General features: G+C 37.1%; 1 protein-coding gene across 15 annotated transcripts in view; it reads left to right on the forward strand.

Moving 5' to 3' along the window:
* Nucleotides 1-1,532: 1,532 nt before the first annotated feature.
* LOC110465684 (rho guanine nucleotide exchange factor 11-like) overlaps nucleotides 1,533-22,839 on the forward strand; it is a 140,657-nt gene continuing 119,350 nt past the window's right edge. For 7 of the 15 annotated variants that reach the window (XR_002464641.1, XR_002464640.1, XR_002464639.1 and 4 more), the window contains exon 1: nucleotides 12,818-13,790. Coding sequence is in view for 12 of the 15 variants with exons in the window: in XM_021521651.1 (XP_021377326.1) it covers nucleotides 13,576-13,790 (215 nt within the window). In the remaining 3 variants the exon portion in view is untranslated. Of the gene's footprint in view, nucleotides 2,024-12,814; nucleotides 13,791-22,839 lie in introns of those variants that run through there. The other 8 variants (XM_021521655.1, XM_021521656.1, XM_021521659.1 and 5 more) reach the window with 6 other exon arrangements.

Consider the following 22,839-nt stretch of genomic DNA (forward strand, 5'->3'; position numbering starts at 1 on the left):
TTAAAAGAATTTTGATTCGACGATTTTTGCAAAAGTTATTGCCATTTGTTCATTTCAGTATTTGATTTTTTTTCCGGAGATTTTCTCCTACAATTTTTATAGCATGTCAGCTAACCACTCTTAGAATGATGCAGATCTTATTTCAATGTAAGAAAGTATATAACACTTTATGGCATTCGACAGGCGTACATTGTTCCGCCCCGCGGTACTCTTGTTTTTGTATTCAAGAGCTGCCACTGAAAGGATTGCAAAATCCTTATTTTGTCAGAATAAAATCTATGCATCTAAACATGTATACGTATATATTGAGTGGCAATAAAGAGTGATTGAGCGTGAGAATAAAATATACGTGATATTGTAGGTTATTTTGTTATGTTATTTAATATTGATAAAAATATATATTTAATATTTTCCTCTGGTTTTTCAATTGTATGTGTGTACAATATAACTTATTTAACAGAATTTGTCAGAAACAGATCTTTTTAACAGCCCATATATATATGGTTCATGCATGGTTCATGGTGGTCGCGACGTCTTTGTAAGCGTAACTCATTGCTTCTGTTGTTTACAGGTTGCGCAGAGGACGCGTATACAACTAAATATATTCTATATTAGTAGCACGATGGTAAAAACTTGATTGGATGTTCGACCCAATGCTTATTGAGTCTAGATTTAAAAACATTAAAGGTTGGGAAATTCACCACAATTACCGTAGGGAGTTGATTCCAAATATTTACAATTCTATTTTTAAAAGCATGTCCCCTAATGTTGGTCTTTTACCGAATTTACTTTCAGTTTTTTTTTTTAGTTTCCAATCGTATTGAGGTTGTCGAAGGCAGTGATGATTTGCATTGTTGGTTGGTTATATCTATGGTGTTTATCAGCTTGTAGATTTCTACCATATCAGCTCTTAGCACGGTCTTCTATATTCAAGTGAAGATCTTTCAAGGATGGAATATATATATATATATATATATATATACCACGGACTGAGATAATCTAATTCCGTGATATATATACAAACTGATTTACAACCTATACGTTAACCTTTCACAAACAATTAACGTTTCGAGGCTATAAATCCACTAACGTGCATTCTTAAAAAAAAAATGACTGCCACGTTGTAAATACGTAATAATTATGACTGATAGGCATATGCGATGCATTGGCTCCGGATAGAACCAGATAGGGCGGATTTGTCTCACTGCTGCCCTAAAATGCCTGTGTATTGTAAAATGAAAGTAGACACGCGTAATGTACGTTTTCCGTGACAAACCATAACTGTTGCCGCCACCATTTTCGCTTTAATTGTAAAGCAAATATACTTCGTCACTTTTTAACTTATGATCGTACTAGTATCTTGCCTTAGGCCCTGTACGATTTGTCATATTGTTAGCTGAAGCTCTATTTTTGTCGATTGTTTATTTTTTTCGCTTTCAGCCAATGAATGGTCAGAGATTCATTCTGTGCAATCTGTGAAAAGTAGTGCAAAATGGCTCCACCATATATTACAACGCGTAAAAAACATAATGATGACGTATTTAAATGCTCGTATGCTTTTGTAGAATAAAAAACAACTCATAATCTTATATATTTCATTATTTTGTACACATTTTGTGTCGGTAATGACCACCGGAAGCGCCCGAACGATTTTATGTTAATATAACTCCCGCGGACGAAGAACAGGTACTTGCAGATGTTGTGAGGCTAAAAAAAATAGCAGAGGTGAGGAGTCTTCCAGAAAAGATAAAATTGACAAAATTGTTAAACTAATGCAATAAGGAAGACAATAGCATATCCGTAATCGGTGTTTGGACTTTGTGTGACGTGTAAGTTGTCTGTGTGGTGTTTGTAAGCGGATCAGGATTGTCGGACGTGCCCCAGATCGGTGTGTATTCTAGATGTTATGATTGATGAAGCTTGGTTGACGGTTCGAGGACATTGACTGCCCAGGGGAGGCCACGCCCTCTGTGATGTGACCGGGGGCAAGACACAGACCCGGGACCATGTCTATATCTGACAAGTAAGTTCATACCCTGGCCGGGCAGGCCTATGTAAACAATTCCGTCTGTCACCTATTCCACTTCCTGTGTTCCGGACCTGCATGCTGCTGGTCCAGAGATAGGGAGGGAGGGGGTGTTGTCCCTACAGGGCGGGGTAAACATGTGGGACACGAATTCATGCCCTCGCTGACATCACATTCTAAGCTTGTATTAGATGCGTGACACTCTAGACCACACACTACCGGTGATAAGTAGCACGTACAACATGCACCAGTATACGACGATCTGTCAAAGTATTACAAATACACACAAGATAGCTTATTATAGCATGATGTGTTGGACTTGATCTCTCTAGTATGTGCATTCAACACTGATGATTACCGGTGGCTTGTTGATGACGAAGAAAGCCAGTTATTACTGCTTATTATTATAACGGCTCTTTATATGTGTAATATTGGCCAATAATATTGACAATAACATGTATTTATAGAAGTGCTGTTTACAATCACAGTCTTCATATAACATTCTGATTGGTTGCCTGTTTATGGTAAACTACCTATCTTCCCTTACGTGAATGGATTTAAGGCACAAGGTGACAATAATTGTTGGAGTTTTACAGGTAAGTTAACGGGAAAATGTTAATACAGATTTGCAAAATGTCACAAGTTATTTCTCAATCACGATTCACCTGACTATACGTACCATTTATCAACTCGTCAAGATGGACCCATCATATTGCGGATGTTTCAAAGTTACATTGGATCAGTGTGTTGCTGGCTGCTAATATTGACAGCCTTATTACCTACATCAATAGGCAGCACCCTATTTTAGTTTTGTCATGTAAAATTGTTAAATTTAAATTTTTGACAAATAACACACATTTATCAATCTTTATTTTCCTCAAAAACCGATAGTTTTCATAAAAAAGATATTGATTTAAAATATACTGATTGCTAAAAATATGAAGGAGTGCATATAGCATTTTTATATGACAAACTAGTTTCAGCTATAGTAAAATTTCCTTTAGTTTTGCAATGGTAGAGTAACAGTTCTGACTGAATAGGAGAGGAAAAATGCACAGCCAGACCAGGATTTGAACCTGGAATCCTCTGAGTTCTGTAGATGGACGCTGTAACCAATTGAGCTATAAACTCACTGCTGGCGTTAGACCCAGTCCAGTTCCCCAACATTCCTCACTCCTTTTTCTAAGCCTTAGCACCCAAATGCTACTCTATACTGTAAAATAATAAATTTTCGTGGGAAATTAAATTTTGTTTATTTCGTGGATAACAAGAATCCACAAAATTATATCCCCACAAAAACATAAATTTGGTATGATATAGATCGGGGGAAATCAGAAATCAGCGAAATGTAATGTCCTTGAAACAAGCTAGTAACCACAAAATTTCAACCCATGAAAATAAATGATTTTACAGTATATGACAACCCAGCATTCACCAATACTAGACACAAAGGTCACATTCACCACTGGAAAAGAGAAATGCACTGCCAGAACTTAGGACCCTCCAAACTCGAGATGGACACTCTACCAATTGAGCTATCCGGTCGCTGACGATTGACCAAGTCTAGTTATGCTACCTTTACTCCATACTTTAACAAAGTCTCTGACCCTGAGTCACACAAGACCCTGTCAAACCTTCCGTGGGTATATTTCGTTAGGTGCCAAACTAAAGAGGAGAGAAAAAATGCACAGCCAGACAGGGATTCAAACCCAGGACCATCCACACTCTAGACATATGCTGTGAACAATTAAGCTACCAGCTGGTTGCTGGTGATCAACCCAGTCTAGTTCTGTTACATGACTACTTCAGGCAATTTTTGCACAAGTTGTTTTGTTATGAAAATTGTACGAAGCTGGTTAACTCATTCATCCCTGAAGACACATTTAAACTCTTCCGATTCAAAAGTTGGAATAGTTCATTATGTAATTTCAGGGGTGTATGAGTTAAAGATACAAGGTTGTCTGGCCAAATATGTCCAACTTTACCCTTATTTTTCTACACTGCATATTTAGAAAGGCTTGGTGTAAACTAAATGACTTTTAGAAGTTTTCTTTATGATTAAGTAAGATTAGTTGCTCCCCTATAGATCAGAATTGTAAAATGAAGTCTCGAGATCTGGTTCCTACAATGACCTGACTCAACCCTTTCACCCCTAGGTAACTTTGGTAGACCCTACCATACATTGATCTTGATGAGTCCATTATGGTCTTCAGTGGTAATAAAAGTTAATGGAGGCTGTATAGCCTCAACCTGGTCATGCAGGCAACCTGGGGAAACTGGTCTCTGATCTGCAATCCACAATATTGAATTTAATGAAAGAGTAACTAACAGTTAAATATGCACAGGTATTTTATCTAAACCTTGTGGTTATAAATTTGATAAATAGATGATTGATTAGAAAATACCTTTAATATTCCTAAAAAGCACATTTAGATATTTTTAATGTCATTATGTGACAGATTAACGAAATTTGTATGATTGAGAATTTGGTGCTTTAGCTGTTTTTGACAAAAAAATATTTTAATACATGTGTTTTTCAGCAATTACTAAGAATTATTAATTAATTCAGAGGTCTTGTAGCTTGGACAATTTCTGTTTCAAAAGGGACATATATATATATAACTGCTGTAGATTATCATGGCTTTTCAATTCTAAAAGAGGTAGGAGGGAGGTAACTGTGGCATAGCTGTAGATAATGTAAAGGGAGGTAACTGAGGAGTGACTACTCAGTTTGTTATTTTGAGCAGAATATTACCAAGAAAAACACGAAAGAGAAAGTCTTAGTAAAAATAAAAAATTGTAAACCCTTTCTCTTTAGTACAATTAGTGCTTTTTTTAGCTGCAATTTGGCCCCATCTGCCATGGGAAATAAAGGATGATTTCCTCTCCTCTAATTCTGTCAGAATATACCCAGATTATCAACAAGAAAACAATGAATTTTTTACTCATTAACCCCTAAAGACACATATGAACTCTTCAAATTCAAAAGTTAGGATAGTTCATTTTGTCATTTCAGGGGTGAATGAGTTACGTAAGATGGATATAAAATTTAAATGTAATAGTTCACACCTTACATCTAAGGCCTCAATTTCCCAACTGTCCAGTTTAATTCCTTTTTGTGAATTTTTAAACCCTCTGCAATAGTTTCTTGAGTACTACAAATTTAATAAAGTTTATGTTGATCAATTACACAATTCTTGCTATTTAATTTTTGCCATTTGTTTCTGATAATTACATACACAAATTTAAAATTTGTTGTTTGTTTCCAATAATGGCCCACCCCTACCTCTGGTTTTATAAATCTTTGAAAAGGTTCCTGTAGAATAATGTAAGCAATATGGTAACAATGTAATATACATTATATGTAATGTAAATGTTCTGTGTTTTTCTTGTGCCTCCATAAAGGAGCGCATTAATATTGCTCCGAAAATTTTACGACACATCATATTGCCTACAAAGTTGGAATTACTTCTTTGCCCCAATATTAAGTAATTTGTATCCTACAAATATACGTTTGCAAGGATCCAGTATTATATGGGAATTAACTGTTTCTACCTCTTTGACCAATGCATATAAATATATCTCTGTGGAAAAGTTTTTAATGATTGAGATACAGTTAGGATAACATACCAAAAATGGAACTTAAACAATATTATGCAGACATATTTTTCATTGTGTAAGATTAATATTGACCAAAAAATTTGAGGTTTTATTACAGAACTGACTTTAATTTACTTCAGATAAGGAAAACTGAGTTTCATCTGCTAAATTACTTCCAGGGAAAAATAGATTCAGGCATACAAAATTCTAGGAGATAGCTATAGGGGGGAGGGAAAGCAATTGGACTGAATGCTATTTTGGTTTTATACATTTTTATTACATTTGTTGAAGTAATTTAACAGCAAAATGTTCCTCCACAAAAAGGTATGTAGTACAAATACAATGGTGGTATCTAGTGTTAATTATATACCTGGTAGTGATTGTCATGAATACACGATAATGTAATATAATTTAAATCAACATTAAAGTTAACCTCATAATACCCAAATGTAAACTGAGGCTAATTACCAAAAAAATTAAAACAGAAATAGGATAGTATTTAATCTTAAGATAAGCGTGACGCTTGCTTGTCACTCACCGACAATGATATTACATGTTTGCATAATATTAGCACTTAAAAAAAAACATGTAATTCTACTTCTAGTCGTCAAGTGGCGTATATAGTGGCACAGCTGACGTAACTTAACCAGCCTTACGCAGCCTGTATACAGAGCAAACTGTTGTGTCTATGTAGATCGGTAGAATATGCTACCAGTGTAGCTAGCCATGTGTTGTGCTATACCTAAGCACTAAAACATTGCGACTCCCAGAGGTTATTGTGCTAGCCATTCAGGTACAGTGCAGTGGTGAACTGCTGTAAAATATGGACTTCATCTACAGGGCACTATGGCCTACTGTAAAGAATGGACTAGATGGCCAGCTGGACACTGGAAAATCATAGAATTAATCGGCTGGTCGGCCAGCTTGGCATAGTGTGCAGCCCTGAAAAGATTTGTTGGGCATGATTAGCTAGTCATGATTTTTGTTCAAAAGAGGACTAGCAATAAATAATTGTTATGCAATGGGCACAGGAACTTAATGTAAAGATTTGTTGTCTCAGCTCGGGAAGTTGCTTTAAATATTTGTTGGCACAGGGGCCTGCTGTAAAGAATGTCTGGGTCTGGGCATGGGACTCCCAGTAAGAATTCATTGTCTTGGCACAGGGGCCTGCTGTAAAGAAATACTGGGTCTGGGCATGGGACCCCCAGTAAGAATTTATTGTCTTGGCACAGGGGCTTGCTGTAAAGATTCTTTTTGGGAACACAGCCTTACATTAAACTTGCATTTCTAGGTCAATGCACAGGAAGTTGCTTTATATTGTTTTTGTCTGTACCAAGACTTGCTGTTAAAAAATTGTTGTTTAGGCACAGTGACATGCTGTGAAAATGTGTTGTCTTGTCACTGGGACCTGGTGTGAAAATGATATTGGGACACATAGAATTGCATTAAATTTTCTAGGTCAAGGCACAGGAAGTTGTTTTTATAAAACTTCTTCCTGAGCTAATACAGCTGTCACACCGGATTGGCGTCCCTACGGCGTCCCTACGGCGACCCTACGGCGACCCAGGACGTAGAAGGGACGCCATGGACGCCGTAGGGTCGTGGTGAGAACGCATCAAGACGCCATGGGGACCCCAAGGACGCCGTAACATGTTCAAAGTAAACGCCGAGGTTCGGCGTCCTGAGCGCGTCCTGGCTCAGGACGCCGTGGGTTCGCCCTGAGGTCGCCATGGTCACCGTAGCATCGCAGTAGGAACCCGAACAACGCCAATGGAACGTTGTACAGACGTGGTAGAGTCGTCATGTAAACGCGGAGAAAAGGATCGGGGGAACCAATGGCAACCTTACTGCGTCCTTACCACGTCTATGGGGTTCTTACCACGACCCCATCACGTCTATGGCGTCCTTACCGCGATGTCAGGGCGGATATTTCGGGATATGAGCTATTGTCCGCAACCTTACAACGTTCTCAATGCGTCCCTTCGGCGTTAATGGCGTTTCTACGGTGTGCCTACTACGACTATTGCGTTTCTCTGGAGTTTGCACTACGTTCCTAGCGCGTTCCTACTGTTCGCCCTCGAAGAGCTATAAAACCCAATATTCCATCCTATCTTTATCAGTGTATTTCTCGTACTCACCATCATCATTCCGCTACATCGACGCTGGAGTCCCTTTCAGGAGACGACGCTGGTGCTGGAGATATTGAGGCTGTCGTGGCTGCTATACCTCGCCCACGCCCACGGCCCCTGGTTTTCGGCATAACGTTGCGTATAAGTTTAAAATGTGTACACGTTAAAATGCGTGACCTCAACGGATGAGAGTAAAATAATGAATGAAGCTTTCCGAAAGAACAGTGGAGTTTTATACTCGCAGCGAGGACGCCGTTGGGTCGCCCTGCAGTCGCTGTGGGAACGCCATGCACGTGGTAAGGTCTCGGTAGAAACGCTAAGAACGCAGTGGGTTCGCCGCTGATCGCCGTATGGACGCCGCAGTGACGCCGTTTAAACTCAATAGAAACTCCAAGGACGCAGTAAGAACGCGGTAACGTCGTGTTGGGAACGCCGTGTACATACACAGATCGCAGGGCACAGAACTCCGGTGTGACGGCTGACTCGAAATCTGGATTTATTTTAGAAAAATCATTGGCGTTCTCAATGCGACCATCGGCGTTCTCCAAAATATGACAGTTTAGGACGCAGTAAGGACGCCAGTCCGGTGTGACGGCAGTATTAGGAACCAGCTGTAAATATTTTTGGCCTGAGTAACAGGACTTGCTGTGAAAGATATTTTGAGAATGATTTTATTCTTAATAAAATTCACATTCCTCTTCTACAATTTGTGAATTTCTTACGTAAATGTTGTTTTATAGCGTTTAGTTTGGTTTGGTTTCATTGGGCTTCAGTTAGTATACTAACAGCTCAAGTCATTAAAGGATGTGCCTCCGTGTTCTACACTGTATACCATAATGGACTCATCCATATCAATGGATGGTAGAGTCTACTAAAGTTCCATAGGGGTGAAAGAGTTATATATATGAATGTGTATGTGCTGGAGGGGTATGTTTGTGTATTAGCCTTCTTGCAATAATGGGAATCTGACACCGACTTTAGAGTGCTATCTCACTGAAATACTATGTGAAGCAGGTGTATTATTTTCTATATCCCCGACCTGCAAGGGTGTGTGATGTCACCTAATAGTGGTGCATACATGCATGTATATATCTCAAGTATTGTCCCTGACACAGTGTGTAAGAAGGATATGCACCAAGTGCTGTTTGCACATTTTTGAAAATTGGCATTAGAAAATTATCGAAAAACAAAAAAGAAAGCATTAGGTTAAACAATTAGGGAAAACAAAAGCACAAGTTTCCATTTTGGCTTAAATATACAGTAAAACTTGTTAATATACATATGGGCAGATCTAGACATCCTCGAAATTCAGGGGTAACGCTCACGTTCGCTCTCTGCAACCCTGGAATATGTCATAGCAAAAATGAAGACACGAGGCTAGCTATTTGATTGGTGTCGGGTAAAAAACCCTGACCAATCACCTTAAGGCTGATACCTGTCCTTTGAAGATTACAGAGGAGCGACGCCCGACTCCAAAGCCAATAAGTTTAACCGTTAGGCAACCGCGGGATACTTTTGATGTACATCAAAGGATCAAACTAGTCTTCTCGTCTCATCCATAAGGAGGTGCACACTGAACCTTCGATTTTGATATGACATGCATGCAGAGAGAAAAAGTGAGCGTAACCCCTGGATATCGAGGATGCTGGGCAGAGGTAAAAATCTGCATATATAAATGTACCGAGATCAAATGTTACACTGCCTTAACTAAAGTCAGGACATATACCTAATGTGGGTGTTCCTACCCGTAACATTGTATCAACATTACATATAGTGTAAGATGTCGCGTATTATTGATGAATATTGATAAAAGGCTACGTTTAATGTTTGTGATGTGTGGTAACATATGGCTACACTAGGGTGCTGATCTGAATGTCACATATGTGTCGGTGTAAGACAGAAAAATACCTTCAGAGCTCTACAGCTCCACTTCAATAACTACAATAGGTTTCATCATGACTCTCCCATAACTGCAGTGATAAATCTACATGTATACAAGTCCCGAGTCCTGTACTCATAGAAATTGAACATTGCGAGACCCATTGTTTTTAGCAAAACTGTTGAAAACGACCAATGAAAATAAATTGAAGGTTGATCACTGAACTGCAATAGGTTTCATCACTCACATAACTGCAAACAAAAAGTTTGTTATGTCTGTGGTTTTTAACTCACCTGGTACGAAGCTTTTAGCATCTTTTTGAATAAATAAGACTCATATGGTGATGATTCCTGGCCAGTAGCTTTCTAGGACAGAGTGCTATAAATGTTTATCATATAAATGACCTTGACTTAACTTTTAATGTCACGGGTATCAAATATATAAAATCCTTTTAACAACTTATGAACAACCAGAAGGCCCAAGGTGATGAAAGTTGGCCAGTAGGAACCTGGAATGGAGTGCTACAAAGTTTCCCTAAATAAATTTCCTTGACCTACTTCCGAGGTCAAAGGGGTCAAAAAACCTTTTAACAACTTCTTTTGCATTACCAGGAGGCCCTGGGCGATATTTGTCTAGTAGCATGCTTGGATAAAGTAGTATAAAGTTTCATTTAGTTTATATCATTCTTAAAGCCAGAAGACTCAACATATTGAAAGTTTTGCAAAATTACTTTTATGGAGAACATTTTCCCATGATTGCTCAAATATCCAGGTGAGCGATACAGACCCTCTGTGCCTCTTGTTTAAGAATTTCAGAGTTTGGAACAACCACATGCAGCGTGATAAAACCGTGACTCAATTTACTTTCGTGTCATGAGCAGACGATCCGATGTCACGATGATAGATTATGTTTTGTATCCATTCCCGTTAATCAATTCCAAGAATAGTCTTCTCGACAAAGTGTGTAAGTTCTAATATAGAGAATTCTAATATAGAGAATTAATTCCGTAGAATGAATGTAAATCATGATTATCATTCATTAGATGTCCGCTATATATAATTTCTATACAATTATAATATATCACTATATTCCGGATTTTGGTTAAGAATGGAATTACAATGTTATGTTTGGATTAGACGGGATGTTGAAATATTTCGACGCCATATTAAACTGAGTTTATGCATATTTATAAGAATTTTAACCATGGTCCTGATTTTTTTTAAAAAGTTGTTCCTCATAATCAATATAACTGCATTCCAATGAATCCAGTTTCTATACTCCTCTATCTCAAGATTCCACTACTCTGTTCGTCAGTAAATTTTCTTCTTCAAGCTCCTTTCCACAGGGGCCTGTACATGTGCCCTTGCATTGTGACTTTGGGAAAATATCACACATGAAAAGCATGACTTTGGGAAAGTATCACACATGAAAAGCATGACTTTGGGAAAATAAAGTCATTTTTGCATTAACTTAAGGAAAAAACATCAGCAGAAATTATCTAAGGGAAGGGGGCCTTTATAAACCCTCTATTTCACCTTAAAAAGGACTGTTAATGGAAGGTGTTCCTCAAAATCAATTCATTCTTGTCTATATCTCTTTCAAATATCTCTGTTCCTGTGTCCGTACTTTCCGTACTCTAATATCTCTGTTCCTGTGTACGTACTTTCCGTACTCCAATATCTCTGTTCCTGTGTCCGTACTTTCCGTGCTCTAATATCTCTGTTCCTGTGTCCGTACTTTCCGTACTCCAATATTTCTGTTCCTGTGTCTGTAGTTTCCGTACTCCAATATCTCTGTTCCTGTGTCCGTAATTTGCGTACTCCAATATTTCTGTTCCTGTGTCCATACTTTCCGTACTCCAATATCTCTGTTCCTTTGTCCGTAATTTGCGTACTCCAATATTTCTGTTCNTGTACTTTCTGTACTCCAATATCTCTGTTCCTGTGTCCGTACTTTCCGTACTCCAATATCTCTGTTCCTGTGTTCGTACTATCCGTACTCCAATATCTCTGTTCCTGTGTCCGTACTTTCCGTACTCTAATATCTCTGTTCCTGTGTCCGTACTTTCCGTACTCTAATCTCTCTGTTCCTGTGTCCATACTTTCCGTACTCCAATATCTCTGTTCCTTTGTCCGTAATTTGCGTACTCCAATATTTCTGTTCCTGTGTCCATTCTTTCCGTACTCCAATATTTCGGTTCCTGTGTCCATACTTTCCGTACTTCAATCTCGCTGTTCCTGTGTCCGTCCTTTCCGTACTCCAATATCTCTGTTCCTGTGTCCGTACTTTCCGTACTCCAATATTTCTATTCCTGTGTCCGTACTTTCCGTACCCCAATATCTCTGTTCCTGTGTCCGTACTTATAGTCCGGTATCTTTACTCAAGAACACATTGCTTCAATATCTCTGTTCCCGTGTATGTATAAAGTATTCCTCAAAATCGTTTCATTGCTGTCTATATATATTCTGAATATCTATATTCTATTGTCTTAACTCATAATCCTGTATCTGTATCACATTATAGATATCTATGATAGAATAATGAAATAGAACACTAAAGGATGTCAACAATGTGGACAAAATAAATTTGAATATTCGGAGCAGCCCACTCCTTTTTCAAGACAGTATAGATACTTGAGTATAGACATATAAACATTTATGTATATATATACACTCGTCTCAAAGTTTTAATTTTTGCTCGCCAAGGCTCACAAAAAGAAAAACTCCTAAGACTCATTTCATAAAATCTCATATGAAATGAAAACTCATTTAAGATCGCTCCGAAAATTTGACAACCTAAACTTGTCCACACTGTTGGAATTACTTCTTTGCCCCATATAATATTTAAGTAATTCGTATCCTACAGACATACCTCCATTAGGATCCAGTGTTATATGGGATTTTACCGTCTATATTACTTCTTTGACCCATATATATATATATTATATAATATAAATCAGAAAAATGATATATATATTTATACATAAATGTTTATATGTCTATACTCAATTGAGTATAGATACTCAAGTATCTATACTCGAATATATCTATTCTCCGGTGTTGATATATATATACTCCTTGCCATAGGATTATATATGCGTCCCTTCCTGAAGGCTGGTGTACTTGTATATATGACAGTGTATAAACTTTGGAGATGTTGGGCACACACACACTACAGTGTGTTGGGGAGGAGATACAGTGATAGGTCCGCATACATACATGTACACACTAGGGGATGTGAACCAGATGTTGACGACTCTACACACACACTGACTCACTGACAGCCACAAGTCTCTGGGACAACCTTTTAAAACGTTTTACTCGGCCCTCCCCAGGGTTGTACATGTGTGTCCCTGTAGTGGAAAAAGTGTCCACAGGTCAGGTGTGGTGTCCTACAGGTGTGCTTTAGACAGGTGTGGTGGCAATTCCACAGGTGTGTTAACGGGGAGTATGTGACCGTGGAAGGATACAAGATCTGGAGGATGAAAGGGGAATAGAAGAAGATGGCGACCGGGCATACCATTGTGTGATGTCTCCAGTGTGTTGTATATAGGGGGAAATTATTAGGGGAGGGTTTTAACCTCATTAAGCATGCTGAAGCATTTCTGTGTGAATATGTCTACTACCGGTGTTTCTATCAAAACGTGGATCTTTAAAATGATGTTTTGTGTGTAATTTCTTTCAATGCGTGGATCTTTTTGGAAGTTTTATCAATCTTGGTGGTTTTATTTTAAAAACATTTTATCAAAACCAGGATCTGTAAAAGAAATCTCAACGAGTGGAAAATGAAAATCATGTGTTTGTTTAAGTGTTTTCCCGGAATGTAGTCGTGAATCATTCAGTTATAATATATATTTGTGGTGAGTTTCTCAAAGTGGTGTCTATCTATACTACGGAAGTTAATGATTGGTGGCGTGATATTTTTTATCATATCGTGAGAGTATGCCGCTGGGAAAAAAATGGCGGTCCATGGAAGTCCTCAATTTTGGGTCCAGGGCTATGGGGCCCCTGGAAAGTTTTCTCAATTCAAGAAATAAGTCTGGATCGAGGGAAAACCTACGTGCCTCTGCGTCGCAATCGGGTTCCCGGGAAAGCTTGAATTTAGACCATAATCACAATCGGCACCAACCGTCGCAAAGCCGAAGTCTGCGCAGCAGGTGGGTTTGTCAAGAAAACATGTAACACAAAAAACTAATACCAGCACAAATACATCTGTCTTCATTTAAATTTATGGCTGTTGATCTGTTTCAACTGATTTTCTGAATTCCTTGTGTTTAATTAAAGTATAAAAAGTTATTTGGGTTGGTTTTTCCATCTCTACTGAAGTTTATGTGCAGATGGAACATTCCGTACATATCTTTGATAAGGAGGTGGTTGTACCATATAGTTTAACATGTCTGCATGATCATGGCTCCATATCGACACAAGTAGAGCCTGTTAAGCCGTAATTTCCAAATTCAAGACTCCGGAAATATTTTTGTATATTCAGGCCAAGTGAAAAATTATCTTTTTGTTTCCAATCTAAAATTTTTAGGCCATTCTTTTCAAGTTTTCTTAGATTTGCTGGCGGAAGATATTAAACAGATTTTTTTTTTTTTTTTTGCAACAAATTAGACTAACTTTGCGTGTAAAAACTTGAATTGACTGCTATAAATGCTACAGAAATTAATGTGATGTGATCAGAAAAAAAATATATATCTTGTTTTGTCTGATAAGATTTTTAGAAAATTTATGGATAATTTAAATTGATTGATTGAATCTCTAATGGAAATGAACAATGTCAACATGAATCAAAAGGAAAGTGGGTCAATGGTATAAATAAGTGGGTGGTAATATACAAAAAACGGCTAACTGTAAGATTTTCAATAAAGTTTACCATTTTTAGCTCACCTGCCCAAAGGGCAAGTGAGCTTATGCCATGGTGCGGCGTCCGGCGTCAACTTTTTACTTCGAAGAACTTCTTTTCAGTAACAGAAAAAGCCTAGGATGATGATATTTGGCCAGTAGCATGCTGGGATGATTTAAGACCTACCAAGTTTGTTCAAATAAATGACCTTCACCCATATTCAAGGTCACAGGGGTCAAACATGTTAAAATCTTTTTTAACGACTTCCTCTTAATAACCAAGAGGCCTAGGGCGATGATATTTCGCCAGTAAAATGCTGAGATGAAGGACTACCAAGTTTGTTCTAGTGAATGTCCTTGACTTATATTCAAGGTCACAGGGGTCAAATATGTTTGAAAGCTGATAACAACTTCTTCTGAATAACCAAGAGGCCTAGGGTGATGATTTTTGGCCAGAAGCATACTGGGATATAAGGCTATAAAGTCTTGTTTAACTCCTATTCTTGCTTAACTTTCAAGGTCACAGGGGTCATATGTTTAAATCTTTCAATACATTTTTTTGATTCAAACATTTGAATTTTGATATTTTGCCTGTAGCTGTATTTTAGTCCAGTTTTAGGATTACAAGTGTGAGATTAATACCAGGTGAGCGATTCAGGCCCATTGAGCCTCTTGTTCCAAATCAGTTCAAATTTAACTTGTGTTCTTGGAGAGTTAGTAGCTTAATTCATCAAAAAAATGTATTGTACATGAAAACATTGTCTAAAAATGAATTCCTTAATTAACGAAAAGGAACATTAGGGTGTCGGTAGAAGAAATCAATTTGATAAAGAACAAAAACTTGAAAAAAAATTAAAGTTGAATTTTTAACAAAGTTCTGGAACGGAAACCACTCATAAACTATTATAATTACAGACAGAATTAACCTGTGTAAGACTGCCATGACAGAGACTTAAAATGATAGTTCTCAAATATTATGGTCTGTTCTGATTAACTTACTCGTTACGTAAGATAGCAGGAAACATATGTCAGAGAGGTTCACAAGTTAACCCTTTCACCCCCATATAACTTTTATGTAGACTCTACCATGCATTGGTATGGATGAGTCCATTACGGTCTATAGTGGTGAAAGGGTTAAGTCCAGGATAAATCATGCTATTACTCATTAATATTTATATATTACTTATAAATATTCACGATTAATGGCAAGGTGCACAAAAGTTTCATAAGGGAAATGCAGTATGTTAGAAATACAGGTGTGATATATAGAAAGAAATACACCTATATAAAAGAAAATTAAATTTCAATTGTTTAATATATAAATTAGTTAACATTGCTCGGTATAGCCAAAGAAAGAGATTTCAGACAGATTTATTTTGTTTTATTATGATATTTCATTGCAGTTTGTTTTGATTTATATTAAATCGTATATCGATTTATACAGAAATTTTCTGACACCTGCTTTCCTGGCTCCAGGGTCCATGGAATTAGGAATTTTTCATGCAGTAAAATGCAAAGTTGCACCATTTTCCCCAGAAATTGCCCATCATAATTATTGCACCTTCCAATTTGGGAATTTTATGAATTTGAGAATTATAGCCAAATTTTCCAAGGGCAAAGGGGACATTTTTTCCCTGTTATAGATAAACGTTCCAAGGTTTATCCAGAATTTTGGGGTTAATGCAGCTTTATCTTCATATCTTGACCCTGGACGTATAATTGAGAAAGTGCTGTATACATATTTGTGTGCTTATTAGTCAAATGACTGTTGATCACAGGATTTTGTTTACTATTGACCTGAAAGATAGAGTTCATTATCAGACTATGGTGTGTACATATGCACATACATTGATTGAAACACGAATAAATGTTGGTCCGTCAATAATATAATACAAGGTGCTTATAGAAATATATATACTACAGCTACAGGTGGCTTTAGGAAATTAACCCTTTCACCCCTATGTAACTTTAGTAGACTCTACCATGCATTAAAGGGTTAAAGAAGCTGGCCAGCATCAAAATAATTTCATTGATCGTCAGTGACCTGTGTACAACTGAATTCAAATTTGAATAATTTCTGTATTAAATTATAGATGATAAGGGTACACACAGAGAACCCACCTGTGTATAAGCTGTATTTAAATGAACATCAGAGAAGCTGCGACGAAAAAAATATCAGTCATCTTTTATGAAATACTACAAGTTAGTACCCATCTAGAACTATTGTTCCTCCCTTACACTACAAAGCTTTTAACTGTCCTTCTATACCGGAGTTACAATATTTTCTGTCTACCGCTGGGGGATTTACTGAGAATGTGGGGGTCCTTTTATGTTGTATCGGATAGCTATACATGTTTATGCTGCAGCTAGCCCTCTACTGTATCACAGGAATATTGTTTCCCCTTGGGACAAAGACGTACACGGTCCAATCTCCCCTGCCACCTCTCTGCTGCTATCTGATGATGCGTTACCATGGTAACTGTGATGTTCTATTTTGTCATTTATGACTGAAATCATGTACACTGTACATGTAACAAGGTGACTAGGATAACTTACCAACACAATAAGCTTAACCCATTCCCACCTTAAAGCACATTTGTACCTTACCGAATCAAAGACTGGGCAAGTCCAGTTTAAATGTGTAGGGGTGAATGAGTTAATATGATCTTCACATCAAGAGTGGTGAAGCATTATGTGTATACAGTCATCCAAGAGGTCATACAAGGTCGGCATATGCTACAGTAACCTGAGAGGTTAGAGTTGAGGTCAATGTATACAATACAAGAAGGTCAAAGGTCAGAGGGATCAGGGTCATACAGGCTGACTCATTCACCCCTACATTTTTAAGAGAGGTCAGAGGTTAATTAAAGTATACTACACATCAGTGAGGTCAGGGGTCAAGAGCTTTCTACATATCGGATCTAGAGGGTTCATAGTTCATAGTATACTGCACTTGTCAGATCTTGAGGGCTCATACCCAGGGGCTAGAGGGTACACATTTGGGAGGTAGTGTTAAAACTTATCGTCAGAAGTTGTGATACAGTCACATAATGTATGTTTTAACTCATTCACCCCTGAAGACATATTTGAACTCTTCCAATTCAAAGGTTGGAATAGTTCATTATAAAATTTCAGGGGTGAATGAGTTAATGTGGATTATGAAACAGTAAAGTCAAAACAAATGAGACTCATTAGATTGAGATTAAGTAGAAATATGTTACTCGGGGACAGGACATGCAGATAACATCTGTTTGTATGTGCCTACACCTATATTTACTGCAGGCAAAAAAACTTGAGGAAGTACAATAGTAAGTGATGGGAATGATTTATGTGTCTGTCACTAGCAGTATATATGGCTGTCTCAAACGTTTTTAATGTGTGTCAGATCTGTAGTGAAATCAAATGACAGCTACAGACTTGTCCTGTGATTCCCATTCACACTGTGTACAGTCACTGGTTTCACTTTAACCTATTCACCCCTAAAGTCACATTTGAACCGTACCAAATCAAAGACTGGGCAAGTCCAATTGAACTCACTCACCCCTTGAAATTTCATAATGAACTATTCCAACCTTTGAATTGGAAGAGTTTTGGGAAGAACGTTTGAGAGATGTAAAGCCGATCATTGTTTGCAATGTCTAGACTTGACTTTTTGACATATTTGTAACACGATTTGAGAAAATCAGAAAGATTGCACAACTTCCAAATTTCCCCAAAAATGGCCATAGTAGGTTCTTTTAGCTTGTAAGTTGGTAAATCATGGCGGAGGGAAGGGGATTTTGCACCAGGATAAAGGAGGGGGGAGGGATGTGCTTATCGATGCCAGGGCAATTATTAGGACAAATGTGGTAGCTCAGACATGGGAAGGAAACCAAGGCTTCATGTAGGTGAATCAATAGTCGTTATGTATATTGGTGGGTATAAGTGTACTACAAGTGTGTAAAATTCACCTTGTCATTCACTATCAGCAATAAATTGACTGATCATGCATAATTGTACAAATTAGCTCTTTTGTTTTCACTCTAGCTACTTCATTTTGGAATGGATTTTGATCAAACTTCGTACAATAGTCAACAGTACATGAGGATGTCTTGAATGGATTTGTGTAACATGGTCTTAGGCAAAGGTCAAGGTCAAATATAAATATTTATAGAAAAATGTGGGGTACACATTATATTGTAGACTGGCCACCGTCTCTAGAATATAAAATAATTAAGATTTCTTTTTAACTCTAATAATTTTGATCACTTGGATGTCTGATTCTAGAAGTTCTAAACTAGGGGGAGATAAGCTAGTAGTAAAATGCAGTCGAGAAATCCTTCATAAAAACTTAAGGGCTGGTGGCCAGTCTAATTATATTGGTCAGATTGACCTGAACAATTTCTTCAATAAGATTCATCAGTTTGGAAATACATAAACTATATACGTATTACACGTGTCGCAATGTTTCAACATGACCTGAGCAATATTTAGAAACACCACCATTACCCCACAATTCCAGAGTTCCAACGTATTGGCTGAACAGGATGTACGTGAAACAAGTAATACAACTTTTGGATTGCTCGGAAAATATTTAATCAAGTTTGACGATGTAATAATAATCCTCCTGAAGTTGTTGGAGGATTATTGATATTAACTCCTTTACCCCTGAAATTTCATAATGAACTCTTCCAAACTTTGAATTGGAAGAGTTCAAATGTGTCTTCAGGGATGAATGAGTTGAACTGTTATGCTGTAAAGGGAGATAACTCATGACATTTTCAATTTCATGTAGTCTGACATTTTATCTTCAAATTGTTGAAGTTGGTCAGTACCATTTAGAAGTATAAAGAAGCATGTCTAAATTTCATTGAAATAGTTATTGACTTAAACTTCAGATTGATTATTTTCCAACAAACAGTTTCTATGTTTTCAAATATTTACACTTTTGCTCACGTTTTTTCCTTCAAATTTATTATTTCCAATGAAAATTTTTTATGTTTTCAAATATTTGTAATTTTCGCTAAAACTCTTCCGTTTAAATATTTTGTCCTGAAAGTGAAAACAGTACATAGATGCTTCCAGTAAATGATGTATTTAATAAATTATGTTAAATGCAAACTGCCGAACTGATTACCATTGAAGATATATCATTTGGTTTTACACACAAATGTCTGTGTCTGTTATGTTGAAGCAGTGGTTATGAAGTGTCTTACGTAAGCCCTGGTATGTAAATGGTCCACACCACTCTAGCTTACAAGGCCGATGTTCTAGAAAAGTAGATATAGCCTAAAATCAACCCTCGGTAGCTACTAGCAGTAAATTACTGGTGAGCTTTATGTACTTATAAGGGCCGAGAAAATGTAGCTGCGATAAAGCCATACCAAATTTTAATCTGTTGTGCTTTGGAAATTTCTTAAAAATAAATATGCATATTATTGCGTGTTGAAAATTTAATAATCCTGAAAAAGAGGTAAATTTAGTGTGCTCTTATTTTAGTGGTAAGCTATTGGTTGACTTATTTTAGAGGTTAATTATTTGTTGTCTGATGTTACTTTATGGTATATTTTTCAAATTCATATAGGAACAGGCTATTTTAAAAGTTTGAGTGGAAAAACACTCTTATTTTAGAAGTTAAATATTGGTTTTGGTCTTATTTAAGGTGTGAATTATTGGTAAAATAATAATTTAAAAATGGCCAAACCTGGTAAAATTTGGTTTCTTATGTTTAACACAGGGTCATAAAGGGGCTCAGTGATGAATTGAGAGAAATGTATAAAAGAATATTTCAGAGGACATTGAAATATGTTGACGGTAAACGAGGGGCAGTATATGAAGGTTTTGCTGAACTGCAGCAAAGACCATGTGACTTCACATACTTATGTGCCTCAATGAGTACAGCATGTTTCACAGCATACTTCTGATCTTGACCTTTGACCTTGATCTATGTGACCTTGGTTAAGATTCTAATTTAGGAAAGTTATGGACTAAGTACTGCAGCAAAGACCATGTAACTTCACATACTTATATGTGCCTCTATGAGTACAGCATGTTTCACAGCACATTTCTGACCTTTTACCTTTGACCTTTGTCTCTGTGACCCTGGTTAATATTTTGCATTTAGGTATTGTATAGAGAAGGTACTGCAGCTAGGGTCAAGTAACTTCACAAGCACAGCATGTTGATTACTCTATGTAACCTTGACCTTGTATTTATTTGTGACCTTGACCTTGTATTTATTTGTGACCTTAACCTTGTATTAATTTGTGACCTTGACCTTTTTATTTATTTGTGACCTTGACCTTTTATTTATTTGTGAACTGTAGTTCTCAAGTGTTGAAGTGGGGCGGACGTTTCTTACAGGCAGTTGTTACGTTCATCTAGTTGACACATAACACAGATGTAAATATATACGGATGTAGCTTATATGACTAATTTGTTATCTCAGTCAAATCGTGGTTTGGAGTAGCCGATCTGAGATAAATTGATGACGAAGGCTGGCCTTAGTAAACTGTCGTAGAAGGCTGTTTCTAATTCACTCTGTTGACATTTATATTTTATCGTTGAATGGGTACAAATTTGGTGTTGTCTGTGCTTCGTGTGGCTGTTTACAGTTAACAAGCTTTCTCCCCCCCCCNTAAGTACTCCCCACAGTTTGCCTATCAATTAGCCACCGGTGACAATGAATACATTCTCTGTGCTGTTTAATTTGTAAAACATTATGACTGATTTAATACTGGGCTCACACAGTCACCCCTTCATTGTACTGACGTCGCGGAACCAACAGAACGGGGGCATTATATAGGAGTTTGTCAACAAATACTGAATGGCTACAGCTACCAATAGATGACTTGTAAAAAAAGCTTCTTACTTTTTTTTGGTTTAACATATAACAGAGTTTCTTTTGTACACTACAAACATTTTTATTGAGGCTCCTTAAATTCATCAATCTATAATAAGATATGATACATTTCACAAACAATTTGTTTGCTTTTGATTTATTTCGACATCTTTTACACATTTTACCCTTTTGTTTCTGGTTTTTATGTAATATTTTTTGTGAATGTCTATTTGTTGTTTGGCCCTAAATGACTTGAATTGTCGATGGGCGGTAAAACAATACAAAATACAAATACTTTCATTTGGCACCTAATATCTTTTGGTGGCACCTGAGGCACTTGGTTTTGAAATGTCACATTGAACCCTATAATATATATGATCATTATGAGATGTATAGCACAGCTTTTACTTACATCTTTATTGGTAGGGGGTCATAATCACATGGGGTGGGGGGATTGTGATATTAACTCAGTGTTGCTATTTTTAGTAACAGCAGGTCTATATTCTTATTATGACCTCACTTCCACTGTCAGGTCACAATGCTTGAGCTCTCTGCCTAGTGCTCTTTTCTTAATGATTCTTATGCTCCTGCCTTAAAATAGAGGGGGGGGAGGGATGTAGGAAATTATGTCATTTAATATAACCACATAATATTCACCTCATCAGATGGTCATGATTGATAAATATTGTATTGTGGAATAGCTCAGACACCTATATATATATATATATATATATATATATATATATATATATAAAAAACTATATCTCTAAAACTAGTTTAAATATATATAACCAATGTGGGAATGAAACCATTAACCACATGTATCTATGTACAGAACAGTACAGTAACCCTAGCCCAGCATGTGGTTTTGGCAGGGAGGGTGACCCTTATCTGACCTGTGACCTTGGCAAGGAAGATATGACCTTAATCTGACCTGTGACCTTGGCAGGAAAGGTGACCCTATCTTGAGGTGTGAACTTTGCATTGGAAGGTGACCCTGGGCTGTGTTCACTGTATACATATATATTGATAATGATACAAAGTAGCTATGTATATAGTAATTTGGACAGCATTTCCCCCTCATAAAACTTACCAGAGCCTGTGTACTGACAGTAATAAAATTGTAATTCGATCTAGAGATCCCAGCGACTGGTGATGGAATAGAGATGGTCACTGGTGGACCAGTCAGATATAGGTGGTCACTTTCAGTGGACTGACACATACACATCAGTTGATAAGAGAAAGTGTTGATATACAGTTTAAAGGCGCGGCTTATGTAATTGTAAACAACAACAAAACAAGCTTCTTTTTATAAAGGTTTCTTTGTAAAATCTGAGATGCCTTTGATGAATATTAACTCAGTCACCCCTGCAGACACATTTGAACTCATCCAATTCAAAGGTTGGAATAGTTAATTATGAAATTTCAGGGGTGAATGAATTAACGAAGAATGTATTTTGTAAATGATATTTTTGCTAATGTATTTGTCCTCTGGCCTTTGCAGATTCTCGTAACACTGCCAAGAACTGTATTAAAGTAAT

Source organism: Mizuhopecten yessoensis, unplaced genomic scaffold (assembly GCF_002113885.1).
Source record: "Mizuhopecten yessoensis strain PY_sf001 unplaced genomic scaffold, ASM211388v2 scaffold11097, whole genome shotgun sequence".
Classification (NCBI taxonomy): Eukaryota; Metazoa; Mollusca; class Bivalvia; order Pectinida; family Pectinidae; genus Mizuhopecten; species Mizuhopecten yessoensis.